This window comes from Capsicum annuum, unplaced genomic scaffold (genome assembly GCF_002878395.1).
Source record: "Capsicum annuum cultivar UCD-10X-F1 unplaced genomic scaffold, UCD10Xv1.1 ctg1936, whole genome shotgun sequence".
Taxonomy (NCBI): Eukaryota; Viridiplantae; Streptophyta; class Magnoliopsida; order Solanales; family Solanaceae; genus Capsicum; species Capsicum annuum.
Genome location: NW_025825201.1, coordinates 19,560 through 38,976, shown reverse-complemented (window position 1 = coordinate 38,976; position 19,417 = coordinate 19,560). Strand labels below are relative to the sequence as shown.

Genomic DNA, 19,417 nt, shown 5'->3' with positions numbered 1-19,417 from the left:
AGAGGTGTTGTAGCTTTGCCACCAACTTTCTCGGTACTATTTTAGCTAGGCTGCTAACTTAATGCAGAAAGGCATAGTCTGGAAGAATACTTAGTGCAGAAAGGCATAGTATGGAAGAACCTGGTCCCTGAGTGGTTGAAATTTTTATCATCAGAAGGTTGTGCATAGCTTTACATGAACCAGGTCCCAAGGTTGGTTTGTCAGTCATCAAAACTAGAAACTTATCAATTTTTTCCTTTTTGATGATGGCAAACCCATACTCATCTTATCAAAAGATCCACTACAAGTCTCTTTCCTTATCACTGATACTGGCTAAACAAAGATAAAAAAGGGATAAAGTACTTTTTTTCCCCTGCCGATAAGAACCTAGTCCCTAAACTTCTTACACATCCATATATCTTATCTTCCCTCTTTTGACATCATTAAAGAGGTAAAATAGTAAACCACACAAAAGATAGGCACACATGTTAAATCCTGGCCATTAATGCTACACTAACATGAATAAGTAAAGTTAGATATAAAGAGAAAGAAGATAGCATCAACACACAAAATATTTATTAATCATAAAGACCAATATCGTACATTGTCCAGAACAAGAGAATCAAAAACCAAGTACAAGGTAACCAACATGATAAAAATAAAAAGATGGGGCTTAAAATACATGCTTTAAAGAAGGGGCTTAAGACTACAAGACATGGCGGGACCAAGGTGGATAGACATCAAGCAGAAGGATTAGAAGAAGGACCATAAAATTAGTAAAGAAGTAAGGCCATTTATTCATTTTCAGTGGAATAGTTCATCAAGAGTTGTTCAGTCAGGACCTCAACTTTGGTTTCAAAATTCTGAATCTTGGCCCTTAGCATTTCATTCTCAACTTGTAGACTCTCACTTTCACTAAGTCCCTGTTCTTGCCTCTTCAAGTGAGCTGCCTTTAGCGTAGCAAGTTCTGCATCCTTCTTCACCAAGTGAGTGATCATCTTCTCTAGCTTACTGGTCAGCATAATTTTAACCTCAATAGCGTTGCAAGTTTTGCATCCTTTTGCGCCAAGTGAGCGGTCATCTTCTCTAGATCACTAGTCAACCTAGTTTGAACCTTAATTAGATCTACCACCATCAATGTATGTACTCATTATATTTCAAGGTGGAAAAGGTAAATATTTGCTTAAGGGATCCTTCCTTTCTAGGGCCATAATCCACATCAAAATAGGCAAACACTCTATTCAACAAAAACCCATAAGCCAGACCATGCTTTCCATCCTTTGTTGTTATCACTTTATACATATGCTCTATCATGATAGCAGACAAGTTTATATGATTGAATTTAGTAAGGGATTCCATTTGGAATTGGTCAGGTTCGGCTACAACAGTGTGGTTTTTTAGAACATGAAAGAAGAGCTTTGTTAACCAAGTCAAATAAAAGTTGAAATTCCCCTTTAAAGGACTTGTTTGTGATTGACTTGATATTTAAATCATACAACTTGCCAATATGCTTCAGCAGCTTCTCAGACCCATACTTGTCTTTTAGGACCTGATCCCTTGGGTTGGGATACTCAATACCTCAACCAACACTTGCTCATCAAGGACAATATTCACATAGTAGGCCTGACTCATTATGAATAAAGTATCATCAGAAAAAGTTAGATAGAACATCCTCACTTCCTTCTCTTGGGGAGTAGGAACAGAGGTCTCATAAAGGTGTTCCCAACTGTGAAATTGGGACATATAGCAAATAGTATAACAAATAAAAAAATATAAATATAATTATAAACAACAAATTAGGGTAACACAGTGCTGCATAATAAAACAAAATACACCGACAGAGTAATACTATAAACTATCATTTTGAGATCACAAACATTATCAAAATACTATGAACAAGAAACTATAGGCACAAATGCAAACAAAGCACTTCTGTCTACTATTACGAACTCACTCCTACCCACTAACCCTATAACCTAATTTGCATTCTCTGTATATTTGTATTAAGGGCTATGTACTCCGTAAGATGTAACTGCTCCATGTTATGCCTAATCACCTCTCTTTTATATTTCTTCAGCCTACCTTTATCCTACCTAAAACCATTCATAGCCAGCCTATCACATCTTCGTGCTTGATGCAATCCTCAAATCAAATGTAAAACCCATTTTCACTTAAAATAACCTAATTATCTTGGTTAAAATTTCATTTATGAGGACTTATTTATGGATATTTTGTTTAAAAAAGCTATTGTTATCTCTAAAAGGAAAATATTCACCTACTTTAATTTATTTGACTATTTTTCTTTTTAGTTCATTAAAAAGAAGATAGTTTTCTCTTTTTAAAACTTTTTAGTTTCAACGATCCCATAACATTCGGCCCATTTTAACACCATTAATTTACTTTCAATGAAACATTCATCCCATTTTAATCTGCTCAATGTTCCACCCTACCCAACCATTTTCCCACCCCATATATAAAGATAAAATCAAACCATAAATACACTATTCATAGAGAAGAAGAAAAAAAAGGAAAAAGATGTCTGAAGCAGCAACCAGGAAGAAAGAGAACAAGCCGTCCGACGATCAATCAGGCCATATAAATCTCAAACCCAAAACCCAAATTATTATTATCATTTAATTATGGTTTATTTTTTCTTTCAGTTGGTGTATGAATTTATTTTAGGATTTTTAAAATTTAGGGTCAAAATAGATGTATATAATCGACCCAACTAGCTATTTGGGTTGATGAGATTTTTTTATGCAAGATAAAATGGAATATCTCAAGATAAAATATAAAATGATATAAATTAATCATCATCAATCAAACACAATTGGGATTCTTTTTCCAATTAGTGAATGATTTATTAGGGTTTTGTAAAATTTTGGGTCAAAACAAATGTATATAATAGACCTAACTAGCAATTTGGGTTGATAGGGTGTTTTGGTATGCAGGATAAGATGAGATACCTCAAGATTAAGTATTTAACTATATAAAATAATCATCATCAATCCAATATAATTAGGGGTTTTTCCCTATTGATGTATGATTTTATTCGGGTTTCGTCAAAATTTTGGGTCAAAAAATAGATGTATATAATCAACTCGACTAGCTATTTGGGTTGAGGGGTAGTTTGGATATTTTGGATGAGATGGGATATCTCAGGATTATGTATGAGATAAAATTTATGTTGTGTTTCATTGGTGTAAATTAATCATCGTCAACCAAACACAATTAAGTTTTTTTTCTATTGGTGTATGATTTTATCAGTGTTTTTAAAAATTTTAGATCAAAATAATGTATATAATCGACCTGACTAGCTAATTGGGTTGATGGGGAGTTTGGTTTTGCAAGATGAGGGGGGATATCTCAAGATTATATAAGTATGAGATAAAATTTATACTGTTTTTGGTAGACATTATAAATTAATTATCGCAAATCAAACACAATTAGGGTTTTTTCCTTCTATTGGTGTATGACTTCGTTAGAATTATGTGAAATTTTTAGTCAAAATAGATGTATATAATCGACCGGACTAGCTATTTAAGTTGAGGGGTCTTTTAGTTTTGCGGGATGAGGTGGGTGGAATGTGTCATGATTACGTATGAGATAAAATTTGTACTATATTTTGTTGATGGTATAAATAAATCATCTTCAATCAAACACATTAGGGTTTTTCCCTATCGGTGTATGATTTTTATTAGGGTTTTGTAAAATTTTGGGTCAAAAATAGTTGTATATAATTAACCTGACTAGCTATTTAGGTTGATGATGTCATTTGGTATGCGGGGTAAGATGTGATATCTCAAGATTAAGTAAGAGATAAAATTCATATTAAATTTGGTTGACAGTGTGCCTCTTTACTTCATCTGAGGTAGTGGTATGAACTATGTGTACTTTACCATCCCCAAACCTCTCTTTGTTAGGATACACGGGGTATGTTGTTGTTGTTGTATAACTGATCATCGTCAACCAAACACAATTGGGTTTTTTTCCCATCTATTGGAATGTGATTTCATTAGGCTTATGTGAAAATTCAAGTCAAAATAGATGTATCTAATAGAGATGACTAGCTATTTGGGTTGAGAGTCATTTGGTTTTGAGGGATGAGGTAGGGTATCTCACGATTAAGTATGAGAGAAAATTTACTACAATATTTGATTGATGGTATAAATTAATGATCGTCAACCAAACAAAATTAGTTTTTCCCCTTTTATTGGCATATGATTTCATTAGGGTTATGTGAAATTTTGGGTCAAAATAGATGTTATAATCGACCGGACTAGCTATTTAGGTAGAGGGGTCATTTGGTTCTATAGGATGAGGTGGGATATCTCAGGATTAAGTATGAGACAAATTTATAATGTATTTGGTTGACGACATAAGTTAATGGATAAATTTATACTGTCAACCAAATGTAGTTAGCATTTCTTTTTCCATCGCATATGATTTTGTTAGGGTTTTATCAATAGTAAAAAGAGAGTGTTAGAGTAGGTTGTACGGAGTAGCGTAAAAGAATAACCATATGAATTCTTTCAATTTTTAAAAGATTTTGGGTTCAAATAAAGTGGAATAGATGTATTTTCGATTGATTAGCTTGTTATAATGTTAGGGGTCATTTGATATACAAGATAAGGCAGCATATCAAAATTGATACAGCTACAGAAACAACATACCCATTATATTTTATGGGGTCTAAGGACGATAGAGTGTACGCAGTCTCTGCATCTCAACATACCCGGTACATATAGAATATTGTTCAAAGTCAACACTTTGCCTGATATCATTATCAAGCATACTTTTTCAGTTTCTTCAACTTTAGCAGTTGCGAAGTTAGCCATATATATGTTATCTTCCCCTTGGGTCGGAGCAAAAGCAGCAAATAACTCCTTATTAGCACAAACATGGAGGGTGGCACCGGAATCCATTCACCATTTACGAGGATTTCCCACCAAGTTGCATTAGGAAAACATGGAACAAAGATCGCCCATTTCTTTCTTTGACTCAGCAACATTTGCTTGGTTTTTCTTCTTCCCTTTCTTTAGGGCACGACAATCCATAGACTTGTGGCTAATCTTGCCACAGTTAAAGCATTTTTCCTTGAATTTCTTCTTGGATTGATTGGTTTCATGTTCAGCTTTCTTGCATTTTTGAGAGTTGTTGTCATCTTCTACTATATTTTCTCCATTCATTATAGAATTTACTCTCAACCTTCTTTCAGCAGTATTATTGTCTTCTCCAATAAGCAATCTTACGATTAGATTTTTGATAGACATCTCCTTATGTTTGTGTTTCAAATAGTTCTTGAATTCCTTCCACATGGGTGGTAACTTCTCTATTATTGTTGTTACTTGAAATGATTCATATACGATCAAACCTTCCACAAGGAGATCATGGATGATCTCTTGCAATTCCTGCACTTAGGAGACAACAGACTTGTTGTCTATCATTTTATATTCTAGGAATCTTGCAACGAAGAACTTTTTAGTTCCTACATCCTCTTTCTTGTACTTTCATTTCAGCACTCCCCATAACTCTTTTGTTGTGTTTGTTCCACTATACACATTGTATAGATTATCTTAGAGACTACTCAAGATGTAGTTTCTGCAAAGGAAATCGAAGAGTTTCCAAGCCTCCACAATCACAAATCGTTCTTTTTTAGAGGTTTCCTCGGGCACCTCTGGAGCTTCCTCAAATGTGAACCTTTGAAGACAAAGAGTTGCAAGGAAAAAACATTTTCTACTGCCACCTTTTGAAGTCAATACCCGCGAACTTTTCAGGTTTCTCCACTGGTTCCATTGTCGACGGAGCATTCGTACGACTTGTTGTGGAAACACTAGTTGCTTCCACAGTTGTTTCAACATTATGTACTTGACTATCCTTAGTCATTTTCGTGTCATAACAAGACAATAACTTTAGTATATCAAAATACTATTAATAAAGTTGTAGCAACTTTAACACCTCTTATTTATAGTTTAACGATGAAGTTTTTATGACTTTCAATCATCAACCGAGTGATCTTTAACTTGTGATGAAGATTTTATCTCTTCAAATTACTAATTAAGTTCAAACGGAGTAGAAAGCTTAAATCTTTAATCTCCAGAAACCAAGCTATACAGATTCCAGGTTATTTCTTAAGTTATACAGATTCCAGGTTATTTCTTAAGATTGTTATTTTCAATGTTTTAGGGTACACAAATCTGTATTTAGGCACACAACAACTTCAAGACAAGTTCAAGTTTAAAACAAGAACACCTATGAAGTTACACAACACCTTCAACACATGATTAAAAATAATTTATCTAAGAAGTGTGTTATTATTTCAGAAATAAGATGAAACAGAAATTTAAAGCCATGTCCCCCGACTTCATGGAGTGTCCTTAAGGAATAATTTCCCTCACTGTACCCAAGGTTATGAAATTTTTCTCCCAGGATAAAATGGCTTTTAATCCAACAATAGTAGTACCTCAAATTATTGGATTCGTCGAACTCACTCAATCGCTAATGATCACACTGAATTTTTGTAGAGAAGAAGAGTGTTTTTCTATAAAAAATCATGTCTATACTTGAGGAATTTATCAGGTATTTATATCCTTAATGTGCCCCTTCGGAAAGGATGTTTTGGTTCAACAAAAAGGCACCAATTAGTACAGTCACATCACCTGCCCCCAGTCTGTGCTGGAACTGCGCCCGATTTACGGCTGCAGGTGACACTGTCCAAATTCTAGTGACTACTTGTGTTGCACCTACGACCATATATTACTGAGGTGCACACACAGATCACACTATTGCACGAAACAGTGTGCCTTTTACCTTGAAGGGTCGCATCCCTTTGAGGTGCGTTGTGCATGCATTTGCATGGTGTTAAAAATGCGCCCGTACATGGAGAAAAATATTTCTATCAGATTATTTGGATTAAAATTTCACTTGTTCATCAAGTTTTAAATAAATTTTGTCTAAAAATAGATCTCATCGATTGATTATTTAACAAATCTAAATTCAAATCAAAATTTAAAGAAGAAGACGAAGCCGAGCCGAGCGATGACGACGATGACAGCGAGAGGCACCACTTTGTTCTTACCTCACAATCCATATGGATATGTGTTTCTCAGTATAAATACAGGAAAGCTTCTTTCTCCCACCAATGTGGGAGAATTTAGTAAGCTTTCCATTCAAGAGTACACTTTCCATTTTAGTGTCTCTCTTTTCCTCCACTACTTTTTCCTCCATTTTCCATTCATACATACACCTTGAACCCATCAATCCCTTACATGAATGAGAAATGGATATCTTTTGAAGAATATACGCACAAGCATGTGATCATTTAGCAAAGACTGATTTCATATGTATAAGTGGGTTTCCCTTTGAACTTTCCATAGTGAACATGCATCAAATACACTCGGTCAATTAGTAGATTTGATATCTTCAAACCATTTAGATTTAATGTACACCTAGACAACGCATGTCACACAACCAACCTTTTACCATTTATGGTTCTTACGGTTTTGTTCATTTTAGCCATGAACACGTCCCAGTCTCATGAGAGCTTAGAGAATAGGTATTTACTTACATTCTTCTTGAAGTGGCTTTCACTTTTCCCACACGTAGGTGATTTCTAAATGTTCAATCCGATAGATTAAACTATTTGGTTAAATCTACCAAATTTAGATAATCATTAAAAGGCTTCACACCATAAATCTTATCCATGTTTACTAAACATTTTCTACATCATAAGAATGGGCTGGGTACATTGACTGTGTTGAATCTATCATACACAACTTTGTTTGAACTCCTTGAACATAGCTCTTGGGATCTCCAGTCTGCTAGGTATAGTTACCGTCATGCTGACTTGTCCTAGGCCTTAAACCCATTCCCTTAAATGTATTTTTAACTCCTTCTCTAGATAGACCTTTTGCAAGTGGATCCAACATATTATCCTTTGACTTTACAAAGTCAACAATGATAATTCTACTAGAGAGAGGTTCTCTAATGGTATTATATCTCTGCCCTACCTATTAGTGCTTGGCTATCGCAGTGTATACATACTGGTGCCACTTGTTTGGGACAATAAGAGATATCTTCCAAGAAATTTTGGAGCCATTCTACTTCTTCACTGGCTTTATCCAATGCGATAAATTCAGATTTCATTGTAGAGCGAGCAATACATGTCTGTTTGTATGATTTTCAAGAGACCGCTTCTCCACCGATAGTAAATACATATCCATCTGTGGATTTTACTTCATTCGGTCCGATGATCCAATTTGCATCACTATATACTTCAAGTACCATGGGATATTTATTATAATGCAAAGCATAGTTTTGAGTGTATTTAAGAAATCCCAAAACTCTTTTCATTGCCATCTAATGAGTTTTGTTGGGATTACTCATGTATTGACTCAACTTACTAATAGTGTATGCTATGTCTATTTATGTACAATTCATTATATATATTAAACATCCCAATACTCTTGCGTACTCTAATTGTGAGTCACTTTCACCTTCATTCTTTCGAAGTGCGAAGCTCACATCCAATGGAGTCTTTGTAATACCAAATTCCATATACTTGAATTTGTCAAGTAACTTTTTGATATAATCAGACTGTGACAATTCCAACCCTTGTGGAGTTCTATGAATTTTTATTCCTAAGATCACATCTGCAACTCCAAGGTCTTTCATATTATATTTTCTCTTGAGCATTCATTTCATTGCATTTATGTTAGAAATGTCTCTACTTATGATCAACATATCATCTATATATAAACAAATAATGACTTGGTGATTTGAAATATCTTTAATAAAAACACATTTATCATAGTCATTAATCTTAAACCCATTTGCTAGCATGGTTTGGTCAAACTTTGCATGTCATTGTTTAGGTTCTTGTTTCGGTTCATAAAGTGAATAAGTTTACACACCTTATTTCTTTTCTTGGAACCACAAAACCCTCAGGCTATTCCACGTAAATTTCTTCCTTCAATTCTCCATCTAGGAATTTTGTTTTCACATATATTTGATGGATTTCAAGACCATATATTGTTGCCAAGGAAATTAACATCTGAATTGACGCTATCCTAGTTATTGGCGAGTATGTATCAAAGTAATCAAGGCCTTCCTTTTGTTTAAATCCTTATATAACAAGTCTTGCCTTGTATTTGTCAATAGTACCATCAACTTTTATTTTTCTTTTGAAGATCTATTTGGAAACTAAATATTTATTTCCTGGAGGAAGATCAACCAAATCCCACGTATGGTTGGTTAAGATTGAATCAATCTCACTATCGACTACCTCTTTCCAAAAGGATGAGTCAGAACACGTCATTATTTTTTAAAAGTTTGAGGCCCATTTTCTAAGAGAAATATTACAAATCTGATCCAAACAAAGTTGACGTTATTTGACATGTACTACGTCTTGAATTCTCATCATTATGTACATCCTTACTTGGTTCATTTTGAGGTCGCTTAGACCCCTACTAGACTGTTCGTGTCTAGTTTTAAACGGATAAATATGTTCAAAGCATTTAGCATTATCTGATTCAATTACCATATTTTCATTGATATCCAGATGTTCAGATTTATGAACCAAAAACCGACGTGCTTTGCTACTTTTAGCATGTCCTATGAACACGCAATCCACCGTCTTAGGTCCTATCCTTACTCTTTTAGGCATAGGAACTTGGACCTTTGCTAAACACCCCCACACTTTGAAATATTTCAAGTTGGGTTTCCTTCCTTTCTAGTTTTCATATGGAATTGATTGTGTCTTACTATGGGGCACTCTATTGAGTGTTTGGTTAGCCGTAAGGACAACTTCCCCACACAAATTTTGCGGTAAACATGAACTTTTTATTAAGGGATTCATCATTTACTTCAAGGTTTGGTTTTTCCTTTCTGTAATTCCATTACATCGAGGTGAATACGGGGTTTTAGTTTGATGGAAAATTCCATTCTTTAGACATATTTGTGCAAAAGAAGATTCATAATCTTCATCCCATCACTTGTTATAGTTTTAATCTTTTTCTCTAACTGAATTCAACTTTAGTTTTATATTTCCTAAATGCATCTATTGCTTCATCCTTACTATTTAGCAAATAAACATAACAGTATCTAGTGCAATCGTCAATAAAATTTATAAAATACTTTTTCCACCATGAAATGGTGTTGACTTTATATCATAAATATTAGTGTAGATTAAGTCTAAGGGATTGGAATTCCTTTGAACGGACTTATACGGATGCTTAGCATACTTTGAATACACACATGTTTTACATTTTGATTTATTGCACTCAAAGTTTTGCAAAACTTCCAAGTTAATTAGTTTTCACAATGTTTTTTAATAAACATGGCCTAATCATTCATCCCACAAATCATAAGACTCAATCAAGTAAGAAGAAATTTAACTTTTATTGATTTCAACATTCATTACATTTAGTTTGAATAGGCCCTCATTAAGGTAGCCTTTTCCTACATACACTTCTTCTCCTTTACTAAGTACAATTTTTTAGAAACAAACACATATTTGAATCCGTTCTTGCCAAGAAGTGATACAAAAATAAAGTTCTTCTGTAACTCCAGTACATATAGGACATTGTTCAAAGTCAAGACTTTTCCTGGTATCATTTTCAGGTAGACTTTTCCTTTTTCTTCTACTTTAGCAGTTGTGGAGTTGGCTATGTATAACTTCTCTTCCCCTTGAGCCTGAGCAAAAGCAGCAAATAACTCTTTATTAGCACAAACATGGCGGATGGCACCGGAATTAATCCACCATTCATGAGGATTTCCAACCAACTTGCATTCGGACAGCATGGCACACAGATAGTTCATTTTTTTTTGGACTAACAACATTTGCTTGGTCCTTTTTCTTTACTTTATTTGGGGCACGACAAACCATAGATTTGTGCTAATATTGCCATAATTAAAGCATTTTTCCTTGAATTTGTTCTTGGGTTGATTGCTTTCATGTCCAGCTTTCTTGCGCTTTTTGGAGTTGTGGTCGTCTTCTACTATATTTGCTCCATTCATTATAGAATTTCTCTCGACCTACTTTCTGCAGCCTTATTGTCTTATTTAATGCATAATCATACGATTAGATATTTGAAAGACATATCCTTACATTTATGTTTCAAATAGTTCTTGAAGTCCTTCCACATGGGTGGTAACTTCTCTATTATTACTGCTACTTGAAACACTTCATTCAGGATCAAACCTTCCAAAAGGAGATCATGATGATCACTTACAGTTCGTGCACTTGGGAGACAACAGACTTGCTGTTTATCATTTTATATTCTAGGAATCTTGTAATGAAGAAATTTTTAGTTCCTGCATCCTCTGTCTTGTACTTCCGTTCCATCACTCCCCACAACTCTTTTGTTATATTTGTTCCACTATACACATTGTAGAGATTATCTTGGAGACCACTTAAGATGTAGTTCCTACAAAGGAAATTGGAGTGTTTCCAAGCCTCTACAATTATAAATTGCTTTTGTTCAGAGGTTCCCTCAGTTACCTTCAGAGCTTCCTCAAATGTGAATCTTTGAAGACAAATGGTTGTAAGGTAGAAAAACATTATCTGCTGCCACCTTTTGAAGTCAATACCTGCGAACTTTCCGGGTTTATCCGCTAGTGCCATTGACAGTTGAGCATTCGTAAGACTCCTTGTGGCAAACTAGTTGCTGCCACAGTAGTTTCAAAATCATGTGCATGATTATCCGTAGTCATTTCCAATCTCAACAAGACAATAACTTTAGTATATCAAAATACTATTAATAAAGATGCAACAACTTTAACACCTCTTGTTTCTAGTTTAACGATGAAGTTTTTATGAATTCCAATCATCAATCAAGTGTTCTTTAACTTGTGATGAGAAATTTATGTCTTCAAATCACTAGTTAAGTTCAAACGGAATAGAAAGCTTAAGGCTTTAATCTTCAGAAACCAAGCTATACAGTTTTTGAGTTATTCCTTAAGATTATTATTTTTAATATTTTCAGGTACACAAATCTGTATTTATGCATACAACAAGTTCAACACAAGTTCAAGTTTAAAACAAAAACACCTATAATGTTATACAACACCTTCAACAGAAGATTAAAAATAATTTATCCTAGAAGTGTGTTATTATTTCAGAAATAAGATGGAACAAAAATTTAAAGCCAAGTGCCCCGACTTCGTGGAGTGTCCTTAAGGAATAATTCCCCTCACTGTACCTGAGGTTATGGAATTTTTATCCCAGGATAAAATGGTTTTCAATCCAACAACAACGGTTCCTCAAATTATTGGATTCGTCGAAGTCACTCAAGGGATAATGATCACACTTTGTTTTTGTAGAGAAGAAAGTGTTTTTCTGTAAAAAAATCAAGTTTATGCCTGAGGAATATGTCAGGTATTTATATCCTTAATGTGCCCCTTCATAAAGGATGCATTGGCTCAGCAAAAAGGCACCTAGTCAGTACAGTCATATCACCTGCACCCAGTCAGTGTTGGAATTACTCTTGATCTATGGTTGTAGGTGACACTGTTGGAATTCCAGTGACTACCTACACGGTACTTGTGTTCATAGGTTACCAAGGTGCATGTGTAGATCGCCTTTTTGTGTGAAACTGTGTTCCTTTTACCTCGAAGGGTCGCATACCTTCGAGGTGCATTGTGTATATATTTGCAAGGTGTTTAAAATTTATGCACACATAGAGAATAATATTTCTATTAGATTCTTTGGATTAAAATTTCCCTTGTTCATCAAGTTTAAATAAATTTTGTCTAAAAAATAGATCTCATCGATCGATTATTTGACAAATCCTAATCCAAAAATAAATCCGAATCCGGATCTGAAGCCGAAGCTGAGCCAAGCGAGCAACGACAGTCACTATCCATGTGGAGATGTGTTTCTCAATATAAACACATGAAAGTTTCTTTCTCCCACCAATGTTAGAGAATTTAGTAAGCTTTGCATAAAAGAGTACACTTTCCATTTTAGTGTCTATCTTTCCCTCCACTATTTTTCCTTTGATTTTCCATTCATACATACACCTCGAACCCAAAAATTCCCCACATGAATTGGGAATGGATATATTTTGAAGAATATATGGACAAGCATGTGATCATTTAGCAAAGAATGATTGCATCTGGATAAGTAGGTTTCCCTTAAAACTTTTTGAAGTGAACATGCATCGGATGCACTCGGTCAATTGATAGATTTGATATCTTTGAACCATCTATCTTTAATGTACACCAAGACAACACATGTCATAGAACCATCTTTTTACCATTTATGGTTCTCATAATTTTGTTCATTTCAACCATGAACAAATCCTAGTGTCTTGAGAGCTTAGAGAATTTTCCTTTACTAACATTCTCCTTGAAGCGGCTTCCATTTCTCCCTCACATAGGTGATTTCTAAACATTAGATCCTGTAGATTAAATTGTTTAGTTAAATCTGCCAAATTTAGATAATTATTAAAAGACTTCACACCATAAGTCTTATCCTTATTTACTAAACATTGTCTACATCACAAGAAAGGGTTGGGTATATTGATAATGTTGAACCTATCAGACATAACTTTGTTTGATTTCCTTGAACCTAGCTCTTCGGATCTCTAGTATGGTATGTGGATTTACCACTATGTTGACTTGTCCTAGGCCTTAAACCCATTCTCTTGGATGTCCTTTCAACTCCATCTCTAGACAGACCTTTTGTAAGTGGATCCGACACATTATCTTTTGACTTTATATAGTCAATAGTGATAAATCCATAAGAGAGAAGTTCTCTAACGGTAAAATATCTCCATCTTATATGATAAGATTTACCATTATACATCATTCTCCCTACCTATTGCCACTTGGCTATCACAGTGTATACATACGGGTGCCACTGGTTTGGGCCAATAAGGAATATCTTCCAAGAAATTCCAAAGATATTCTACTTCTTCACCAGTTTTTTCAAAAGCGATATATTCAGATTCAATTATAGAGTAAGCAATCCATGTCTATTTGGGTGATATCCAAGAGACCGCTCCTCCACCCAAAGTAAATACATGTCCATATATGGATTTTACTTTGTTCAATCTGATGATCAAATGTGCATCACAATATCCTTCAAGTACCGCAGGATATTCATTATAATGCAAAGCATAGTCTTGAGAGTATTTAAGATACCCAAAACTTTTTTTCATTGCCATCCAATAAGTTTTATTGGGATTACTCGTGTACCGACTCAACTTACAAATAGAGCATGCTATGTCTGGTCATGTAAAATTCAATATATACATTAAACATCCCAATACTCTTGTGTACACTAATTGTGAGTCACTTTTACCTTCATTCTTTCAAATTGCAAAGCTCACATCCAATGGAGTCTTTGCCATACCAAATTCCATATACTTGAATTTGTCAAGTACTTTTTTGATATAATGAAACTGTGACAGTGCAAACCGTTGTGGAGTTATATGGATTCTTATTCCTAAGATCATATTTGCAACTCCAAGGTCTTTCATATCGAACTTGATCTCGAGCATTTGTCTCATTACATTTATATTAGAAATATCTCTACTAATGATTTACATATCATCCACATATAAACAAACAATGACTTGGTGATTTGTAGTATCATTAACATAAACACATTTATCGCATTCATTAATCTTGAACCCGTTAGCCAACATGGTTTTGTCAAACTTTGTATGCCATTTTTTAGGTGCTTTTTTCAATCCATAAAGTGACTTAACAAGTTTACACACCTTATTTTCTTTTCCTGGAACCACAAAACCCTTTGGTTGTTCCATGTAAATTGCTTTCTTTAATTCTCCCTTTAGGAATGTTGTTTTTGCATCCATTTGATGGATTTCAAGACCATATACTGTCCCCAAGGAAATAAACATCCGAATTGATGTTATCCTAATTACGTGCGAGTATCTATCAAAGTAATGAAGGCCTTCCTTTTGTTTAAATCCTTTTACAACAAGTCCTGCCTTATATTTTTCAATAGTACAATAAACTTTCATTTTTCTCTTGAAGATCCATCTAGAACCTAAAGGATTATTTTCTGGAGGAAGATCAACTAACTCCTACATATGGTTGCTTAAGATTGAATCAATCTCACTATTGGTTTCCTCTTTCCAAAAAGATAAGTCTGAAGACGTTATCACTTCTTTAAATATTTGAGACTCATTTTCAAAGATAAATGTTACAAAATCCGATCAAAATGAAGTTGGCGTTCTTTTAGTGTACTACATCTTGGATTATCATCATTATGTACATTCTTACTTGGTTCATTTTGAGGTCATTTAGACCCCCCACTAGAATGTTCATCTTTAGTTTTATATGGACAAATGTGTTCAAAGCATTCAACATTATCTGATTCAATTACCGTATTTTCATTGATATTCGGATGTACGGATTTTTGAACCAAAAACCGACATGCTTTGCTACTTTTAGCATATCCTATGAACACGCAGTCTACTGTCTTAGGTCCGATCCTTACTCTTTTAGGCATAGGAACATGGACCTTCGCTAGGCACCCCCACACTTGGAAATATTTTAAGTTGGGTTCCTTCTTTTCCATTTTTCATATGGACTTAATTGTGTCTTACTATGGGGCACTCTATTGATTATTCAGTTAGTCGTAAGGATAGCTTCTCCCTATAAGTTTTGTGGTAAACCTGAACTTATTAGTAAAGGATTCATCATTTTCTTCGAGGTTCGGCTTTTCCTTTCCGCAATTCCATTAGATTGAGGTGAATACGGGGTTTTAGTTTGATGGACAATTCTATTCTCTACACATATTAGTGCAAAAGGAGATTCATATTCTCCACCCCCATTACTTCTTATCATTTTGATCTTGTTCTCTAACTAATTTTAAACTTTAGTTTTATATTGCCTAAATGCATCTATTGCTTTATCCTTACTGTTTAGCAAATAGACATAATAGTATCTAGTGCAATCATTAATAAAAGTTATAGAATACTTTTTTCGACCACAAGATGGTGTTGACTTCATATCACAAATGTTAGTGTGGATTAAGTCTAAGGGATTGGATTCCCTTGAACGGACTTATACAGATGCTTAGCATACTTTGAATCCACACACGTTTGAAATTTTGATATATTGCACTCAAAGTTTAGCAAAACATCTAAGTTAATCAGTTTTCACAATATTTTGTAATTAACATAGCCTAATCATTCATCCCATAAAACATAAGACACAAGCAAGTTAGAAGAAATTGAACTTTTATTGATTTCAATGTTTATTACATTCATTTTGAATAGGCCATCATTGAGGTAGCCTTTTCCTACATACACTTCTCCTTTACTAAGTACAATTTTTCTGGAAACAAATACACATTTGAATCCGTTCTTGTCAAAAAGTGATAAAGAAATCAAGTTCTTTCATAACTCTGGTACATACAAGACATTGTTCAAAGTCAACACTTTGCCTGATGTTATATTCAGGCAGACTTTTCCTTATCCTTCAACTTTAGCAGTTGCGAAGTTGGCCATGTATAGCTTCTCTTCCTCTTGAGCGTGATAAAATTCATTAAATAACTCCTTATTAGCACAAACATGGCGAGTGGCACTGGAATCCATCCACCATTCGCGAGGATTTTCAAACAACTTGCATTCAGATAGAGTGGCACATAGATTGTCTGTTTCTTTATTGGACTCAACAACATTTCTTTGGTCCTTCTACTTTCCTTTCTTTGGGAAACAATAATCTGTAGACTTGTGGCCAATCTTTGTACAGTTAAACCATTTTTCCTTGAATTTATTCTTGGGTTGATTGCTTTTATGGCCAGCTTTCTTACGTTTTTTGGAGTTGTGGTAGTCTTCTATAATATTTGCTCCATTCATTGTAGAATTTCCTCTCGACCTTCTTTCTGCAGCCTATTTTCTTCTATAATGTGCAATATTATGATTAGATCTTTGACAGACATCTTCTTATGTTTGTGTTTAAAATAGTTCTTAAAGTCCTTCCACATGGGTGGTAACTTCTCTATTATTGCTGCTACTTGAAACACTTTATTCATGATCAAACTTTCTGCAAGGAGATCATGGATGATCACTTACAGTTCCTGCGCTTGAGAGACAACAGACTTGCTGTCTATCATTTTATATTTCAAGAATCTTGCAATGAAGAACTTTTTAGTTCCTTCATCCTGTCTTGTACTTTCGTTCCAATGCTCCCCACAACTCTTTTGTTATGTTTGTTCCACTATACACATTGTAGAGATCATCTTAGAAACCACTCAAGATGTAGTTTCTGCAAAGAAAATCTGAGTATTTCCAAGCCTCCACAATCACAAATCTCTATTGTCCAGAGGTTCCTTCGGGCACCTCTGGAGCTTCTTCAAATGTGTATTTGACTGGTTTTTTTGGTTGCAGGATGGGAATAAAGTCTTCTTTAGGATCAAAAGAAGCACCCAACTGAAGATATTAATGAATGCTTATTGTGACCAACAACCAGTGAATTTTAATTCAGTTTCCTTCTTGTTTGATGATCTTAGAGCAGATCAAACTCCAGATGAGGTCCCTTTCTCTTTCTTACTCTCAAATTTGCACACACGAACACAAACAAAGGATAAAAGAATACTAATCAGAGCTTGTGTATCTTCTTTGTGTTGTGCTTAACATTCATGATTAATTTTGTTATTTCCTTACAATTTTCCTCACTTTTATAGCTGGAGATAAAAGACGGTGAAGAAATTAATACAATGCTGCATCAAACCAGAGGAATATTTCTTTGAGTCTTGTTTCCTTCTATTTCACTGGTCTTAATACTTTTGTGTGTTTCAAGAGGGTATGGGACTAGGTGAAATACTGGTTGTGCAACTTTAGGACCTATAGGGTGTAATGAATAGGATAGTGTTTGTTTGCTTTATGTTGAACTCAACGGTCAGTGTCACTTTACATGAAAGTCATTACTTTCTCTACGTTTTAGTTTTTTGATGATGACTTGAATTCAGAGTCTTGGTTCTTTGTAAATAACCCCCTTCTAACCCTCAGGAAAGAGATGCTTGTGACAAGAAAAATCTCCCATGGAGTGGAGCTTGCTTCTGTACACCTCGTGTGTGATCGCAGTTTGGGTGTATGGTTTCCATCTTATTGGGAGTTTTTCTTAGAACCAAATCCCAATGCTTTAGGGAATTGGTAAGAGCACAACATGTGATGTATGAGTTAGGTGCATATTGTGAATAAAATTTGATCGGGTCACCCATATAGGTCAACCCGGATCAATATTAAGAGATAAATACAAGATTTTGATTTATCTATATTAATAAATAATAGAAAGATAATACATGTTTGTTGGAATTAAAGTTGAAGAGTTGTGTCTCTTCAGCAAAGAGAAAAAGAAAAAGACACAACTATTTGAATAGTTGTGTTCCTTAAGTATTATAAAAGGTTTCTACATGAGAAATCAACACATTTTTTCACTCTCTGGAAGAAAACAAAAATAGCAGATAAACATTCTTATTCCTTCACAAATTACTCAAGTTCCTATAGAATATACTTTGAAGAATTCTTCTCTGAAAAGTACTGCAACAACTCTGTAACAAGGTACGATTCATAGACTGTGAACTTCAGGTGTGTAATACCCCATATTTCCCTAGCTAAGTTTAACTCTCCGTACATGAGCTATCCTAGATGAAAATTTTAAAATACTCCGTATTTTTTAGTTTAGAGCTTACCATTGTGTAGGAAATTCAGTCAGCTTTCCAACGATATAAAATTAGTAGAAATCTGATACTCAGGTGAAGAGTTATAGCATATTTTGTGAAAAAGTGTGCCAATTTGGCCATCAACGCATCATGGAGGAACTACAAATGGAAATTGTCATTTTCCAGTGTTCCATCATGATTCCACCGTGTCGCGCCACTAGCCATTTTTCCAATTGTCACTTTCCAGTGTGACACCACAATCAATATGCGTCACTCCATGAGGTAAATTTACATACAGTAAAGCTCCGCAATTGTATCACATCACGCCAAGCCACCATTTCCCAACTGTTAATTTCCAGTGACACGGCGCAAAAGCACCGCATCGCGCCAAGGTCCTAGATCGGGTTTTCAGTGAAGATTTTTAAATCTTTTCCAAGGGTAATTGGGTATTTTTTGATGACCCAAGTCAGTCTTAAACATGTTATTAAACCCCTAAATAACCTATTATCTCATTATTTACTCACTTTTCTCAAGAAATAAAACATTCTCTCTCAAAGGGCAAAACCCTAGCTTCAAGATAACAAGAACAAACTCAAAAATTCCTCCAAGAACCATCAAGAATTAATATTTCTAGGTATGTTAGGTGTTCATCTATGGGTTCCTTTCACCCATAGAGTCCAAGAATCCATTTTTAAAACTATAAGATTATTGATTCATCATTTACATGCTTGAAATTGGATTATATTCATGTTCATGATATTAATTGATTTTCAATCTATGATTAATTGTAGATTCTAT

General features: G+C 34.5%; 1 protein-coding gene across 1 annotated transcript; it reads left to right on the top strand.

Annotated features, from left to right (window-relative positions):
* The first annotated feature begins 2,514 nt into the window (after positions 1-2,514).
* LOC107841209 (small ubiquitin-related modifier 2-like) lies at positions 2,515-17,707 on the top strand. Its single transcript, XM_016685193.2, has 3 exons — positions 2,515-2,594; positions 17,342-17,489; positions 17,642-17,707. The coding sequence occupies exons 1-3, from the start codon at positions 2,515-2,517 to the stop codon at positions 17,705-17,707; spliced, it is 294 nt and encodes a 97-aa protein (XP_016540679.2).
* The last annotated feature ends 1,710 nt before the right edge of the window (positions 17,708-19,417 follow it).